The 5,476-nt window shown below is 60.6% G+C and overlaps 1 protein-coding gene across 1 annotated transcript in view; it reads right to left on the bottom strand.

Annotated features, from left to right (window-relative positions):
- Positions 1 to 36: 36 nt before the first annotated feature.
- CACNG4 (calcium channel, voltage-dependent, gamma subunit 4) overlaps positions 37 to 5,476 on the bottom strand; it is an 86,251-nt gene continuing 80,811 nt past the window's right edge. The window contains exons 8-9 of the mRNA XM_010856472.1: positions 4,596 to 4,736; positions 37 to 2,168 (exon numbers count right to left, since the gene is read on the bottom strand). Coding sequence (XP_010854774.1) covers positions 1,648 to 2,168; positions 4,596 to 4,736 — 662 coding nt within the window. The 3' untranslated portion in view covers positions 37 to 1,647. The remainder of the gene's footprint in view (positions 2,169 to 4,595; positions 4,737 to 5,476) is intronic.

Consider the following 5,476-nt stretch of genomic DNA (forward strand, 5'->3'; position numbering starts at 1 on the left):
GGGACGGGCCCCCAGATCTCGCCCTGTCCTTCCAGCCTGGTGAGACGGTGTCAGGGCCTGGAGAAGGAGGGTGGGGGCGGGCCGAGCCCGGACACTCCAGCACTTGCGGCCGCACATGCTTGGACGGAGCACACAAAGCCAACCTCGACACAGGGGAAGGGTTTCGAGCAAGCGGAGGGGCCCTGGCACGCGGTCACCGGGGCGGGACAGGTTGGGGCACCCTCTGGGGGCGGCAGAGGAGAGCAGTGAACGTGACCCAGACTGAACTCCTGGGGCCGAGTCCGCCCCAGGGGTCCGTGAGCAGGCGGCTGAGGTAAGAGTTTGCTCGTCACTTCTAAGTACGACAGCTACTGGGATCACGGACAACTGCTCTAGAGCCATCGCCAAGTTTCAAAAAGTAAGAAAGGGTTTGTCATTAGAAAGCCCGCATTTGTATAAAAGAGGGTCGGCTCCAGAAAGCGATCCTCTGAGACCGACAGACTTCCGGGTTCTCTGCTCGCTTCTAGGGGAGAAACAGCTAGAAAAACACCAGCCGTGGAACCTGCCAGCCTCCCTTCCCGGGGCCGGGACGTCCACTTAGCTGCTGCTTCCGCACTTCCTCGCCGATGCTTTTGGGTGGTGGCAGAATAAACAACAGTCACAAGGGTGGGGCAGGGGCTGCTCCTACTGTTCAAGAGGGAACGAGTGTCCTGGCTTTTCTGATGCGTGACCACCCGGGAAATGGGGCTTTTCCTCGCTGTTCACCCTCAAGTCTCCCTTTCTTGCACAAAGTCCAGGCTCCTGTTGCCAACCCCTGGGAGGAGGGTCTATCCCTCCCAGCTTGACCCCCAGGAGAGACAGTGCTGCTCCTCAGGCCAGTGGGCAGGGGTGGGAAGGGACACAGTAAGAGGCCGCTCGGCCACCTTTCCTCTGACCGTAGAATCTTCCAGACTCTGAAGTACAGTCAGCGTATTCCACCCTTTCTGTGAGCAGAAACTTCCAGAAGTGAAGAGGAAAGCCTTTAACTTACGCTCAGCCCCCCACCTTCAGATACCTCCACAGGCCTCAGAGACCCCAGGCCGAGGGCAGCAGCCAAGGACAGCACAAAGGCGAAAGCACCAGGTGGTCACAGGCTCTGTCCTTAGGATCGTGGCCATCTCAACAACTGGCGGCTGCCAGAGACAGACAGACAGACAGAGAGGCAGGGACGAGCTTCAGCTTCCTCGCCTGTGGCTCACAGACACGGGAATCTCACGTCCAAAAGCAGCTGACCAGCGACCAAAGGCTCCAGAGGGCCAGGAAGCCGGGCAGGGAGGGGGCCCCGGAACGCTGCTCTTCAGGCAGGATGTGTTCCCAAGAGGAGATAATGGCTCCGTTTTGCTTCCCAGGTGGGTTCGGCCATGCTGCCTCCGGAGTGCTCTGGGGCCTCCTGGGAGCTTTCAGGACGCCCCGGCATCAAAAGCCACATTTGGGGATAAAGTCAGCCATTTCGCTTCCAGTTCCTGTCTCCCCCAGGCTTCGCTCCAAGCCAGCGCTCCAAGCATTTGGGGACCCAGGAGGGTGGGGTTTGGCTTTAGTCTGTCCTCCGTCCGTCCTAGCGGTCAGAGGCCCCATGGGGCCTAGGCAGCCGATCTGGGGAGAGGCTGGCGCGGACAGGCCAGGCAGGGCTCACACGGGCGTGGTCCTCCGGCTCAGCATGCTGAGGTCCTGCTGGAAGAAGCCGTGCACCTGCAGGAAGCCAGCGTCCTGGTCCGGGCTGTAGCTGGCGGCCGTGGTCACCTTGAGGGGCTCCCTGGACAGCGTGTACATGGACAGCTCGCCCATGGGGATGGCCCCGGTGATCTTCAGCCCCACCGGCGACGCGTCCCTGGAAGGCGAGGCCTCGGTGGACCTAGAGCTGGACCGCGAGCGCCGGCGCCGGTACCGGTAGCTCGGCATCCTGGCATAGGGCGACGAGGAGGGGGCCTTGAGGAACTCACGTCTGGTCTTAAACCGCAGCTCCTTGTTCTTCTCAATGTAAATGTTTACCGCCAGGACGCCCACGGTCTCGGCCACAATGAACGACAGGGCTCCGAAGTAAAAAGACCAGCCATAGTTGTAATGGTTTTTCTTGTCTTCGTCGCGCTTGTCACTGGGGTCGCCCGTGTTGCTGGAAATGTAGACGATGATGCCGATGATATTACTGAGGCCTGAAAGTGGATCCGGAGAGGGGGCGGGAGGGAGAGGTTAGACCCTCAGCGGGGGCGGGGTGGGGGGAGGAGGGCGGGGCAAGTGGGCGGAGCAGGGAGGTGGGCCTGGCAGGGATTGGTGGACCGGGCAGGGGCTGGTGGGCGGGGCAGAGAGGTGGGTGGGGCATGGATAGGTGGGCGGAGCAGGGGCTGGTGGGTGGGGTAGGGATAGGTGGGCAGAGCAGAGGCTGGTGGGCGGAGCAGGGCTGGTCGGGGGAGCAGGGAGGTGGGCAGAGCAGGGTCTGGTGGGCGGGGCAGGGATAGGTGGGCGGAGCAGGGGCTGATGGGCGGAGCAGGGCTCAGGTATGTCTTTGTTCTGGTTGCTAATTTTTAAGTAAAAGTAGTTAATTTTGAATGAGTAATAAAGTACAGAGTTTTGGTGAATAATAAAATAAAACACAGGCTTTGAGCTACCCAGTTCCTCCCCTGAAGGGAGCTGTTGTCTTGTTTCTTCTGTCCTTTCTATATCCACAGTCAGTCCTTCTCTCTCTGTCTCTCTCTTCCATTTTTTTCTTTGCAGAATACTCTTTGGCCCCTTGCTTTTTCACTTAACAGTCCCCCCAGGAGGCGGGGCCCTGACAAGACAGTCCTCTTCTCACTCTCCCAGCCTTTGGACCGTACTTCTCCTGAGGATCAGAGTCCACCTGGAATTATTCATGGGCCTGTCTCACCTCACTGTTGGCCCCTGCACGTGACTCTGTGCCCACAGTCAGAGCCCATGATCCTGGGAATAAACGGGAATGGACGAGAATCCCCTTCTTGCCTGCCATGGCCCTTGTTCTTTGTGGCTGCCTGTCCTCTCCACTCTGGCAGGACCTGTGTTTTTAGCTGAATGTCTCGGGACTCTGTCTCTGCGGCCCCTCTGGTGAGTCGCAGCATCTGGAGATGCCTTTGAAGTGGTTCCTCCTGGGGGCACAGGCAGCTGCCTAGGGCACCTCGCTTTTGAGGCTGACAGCCCTGGGCTCAGCCATGACTTTGGCAGTGTGTGACTTCAGGAAAGCCACCTGGCCACCACCTGCCTCCCCAGGAGCCGGGATGATGGGCTGGCCTACAGAACACCTGGTGCTGGTGTTAGTGGAAGTCTTCTTTCCTGGCCAAGAGGCTCTGAGCCCAATCCTGAACTGCGCTGGCCCTAGCTCTGTGAAAGAAGCGAAAGGCACCTTCCATCTCCAAGAGAAGCCATGAGAGGCAATGGGGGTGAGGATGACCGCTGGGCTGTGTGGGCCAGGCACCTGGCGAGGCCCCGTGGGCGCAGGGAAGGAGGCATGGCCGCAGGCACCTGGCGTTCTCATTGCCTCCCTCAGGGCACCCCGGCCGAATCAGGGCTCAGCGGCCAGGTGCAGGGAGCGGACGGGCCTGGGCGAGTTGGGCCTCGCGCTCACCTCTCCCCTGTACCGCTCCTCCCCACAGGCTGGTGGAAGAGAAAAGGCTCTTTGCAAGGAAAACGCCACTGCTAGGACAGTGCCAGGAGCTGTGATGACAATTTAGGGAAGAGTTGCTGCACTTCCTTACATTTCTGGCATCGATCTGCTGGAACGAGGCCAAGAAATCAGGTGTCCTGTTCCAATAAGCAGCCCTGGGACCTTGGCTGGACCGTTCTCCCCACTCCTGGGGGCCCCCTGGGGGCCGGAGGAGGTCGTGGCCGAGCTGAGCCCCTCAGACGCCCCAGTCCCTGCCCACACCAGCACCTCAGGCCCACCGGGTTCTCCACCGGACGGGTCTTCTCCGCGTCCGCAGCAGCGGGGCATATAGTATGCTGTCTGCAGCCGGGTTCAGACAAGCGAGTGTGAAGCCGTTTTGGAGCCGCCGGGAAGGGAGTGGTGTCTCTTGGCCAGGAGACACGGGCAGTAAGGATGGGCAGGGGAGGCTTCATCCCTAACCCTAACCCCTCGCCTCCTCGCTCACCCTGCCCTAGGCATGCTGGCTTCCCCACTGCTGCACCCTCTCTGGCCGTGTGCCCCTCACCTGTCTTTATGTGGGCAGCTCCTTCAGGGCTTGGCTTCTGAGAGTGCCTCTGCGTCCCTCCCTGACCCCCGCCTGAACCAGGCTCCCCTGAGACAGGCTTGTAAGGCGCTCCTCTGTGGTATTTTGCACACCTGGACTAGCTATTATTATTTTTAATTGAGGTGGAGTTCATAGAACATAAAACTAACCCTTAAAAGTGCACACTTCAATGTCATTTAGTACAGCCACCACCTGTATCTAGTTCCTGATCATTTTATCACCCCAGAAGGAGGCCTGATACCCACTGGGCTTCTGCTTCTCACTCCCTGCCCGCCCCCCGGACTGCTGAGGTGAGTTACCCACAGGGATTTTACCGTCTGCCTGCCTGCTCCCCCCACCCCCGGGGGAGCACTGCGTGCAGTGGGACCCGAGCAGACAGCTCACCTGCGGCCACGAAGAGGATGCCGGCGCTGAGCACGATGTTGTTCTTGCGGCTGTAGAACCTGCCGGCGCCGATGCAGAGCCCGCCGAGTAGGAGCAGGATGGTGCTCAGGATGGGGAAGACGCTGGAGGCGCGCACGATGCCTGGCCGGCAGAGACAGAGTGGAGAGGCCATGAGACTGGCCCTCCTTACGGGCCCACCTGTAGGGCACAGGGGAGCCCCCTGACCTTGAAGGTTCCCCTCTGGCCCTGTAGACCCGAGGTAGGGAGGGAGTGGCTGGTGGGGGGCAGTCTGGACCAGCAAGTGATGGCCCTGGCCTGCGGTCATTCCCCTGTATGCCAAGTGGCCTGGAGTCACCTCTGCCCGGGTCTCTCTTAGCCTCTCCCTGGGTGTGGGTCACACTTCTGCCAGCCAGACGGGAGGAGAGCCCCTCAGTGACCCCAGAGAGCCCACTGAGAAGCTGTGGGACGACCCCTCACAGCCTCCTCCTTTGTGGTGGTTTATTACTGCGGCCTTAGGAAAAGAATACACTACCTTGTCAAGGTTGTGTGCGAATCTGTGGACTAAGATACACAGAGCACTTAGTAGGGCCCCAGGGGATACGTCGGCTCCCGGAGGGCCTGGCTGGGAGGAAGGGCAGGGGCGGGGGGGTGGAAAAGGAGCCCTGAGCTCGCCTCCCAGCCTGGGGGAAAGGCCGGCCCATGGGACTGGAGCGCTGGGAGGACCCCTTTGCGAGTCAGCTGAGTGGGCTTGCTGCTTTCAGCCTCTGAAGGCAGCGCTTGTCTCCCTGTTTGTCAGCCCACCAGTGTGTGCCCTGCTGCACAGAGAGGGGTTTGTGTGGGGCATCAAATGAGGCTCTTCTCTCCGCACCGCACCCCCCCCC

Source organism: Bison bison, unplaced genomic scaffold, assembly GCF_000754665.1.
Source record: "Bison bison bison isolate TAMUID 2011002044 unplaced genomic scaffold, Bison_UMD1.0 scf7180017864371, whole genome shotgun sequence".
NCBI classification, from domain to species: Eukaryota; Metazoa; Chordata; class Mammalia; order Artiodactyla; family Bovidae; genus Bison; species Bison bison.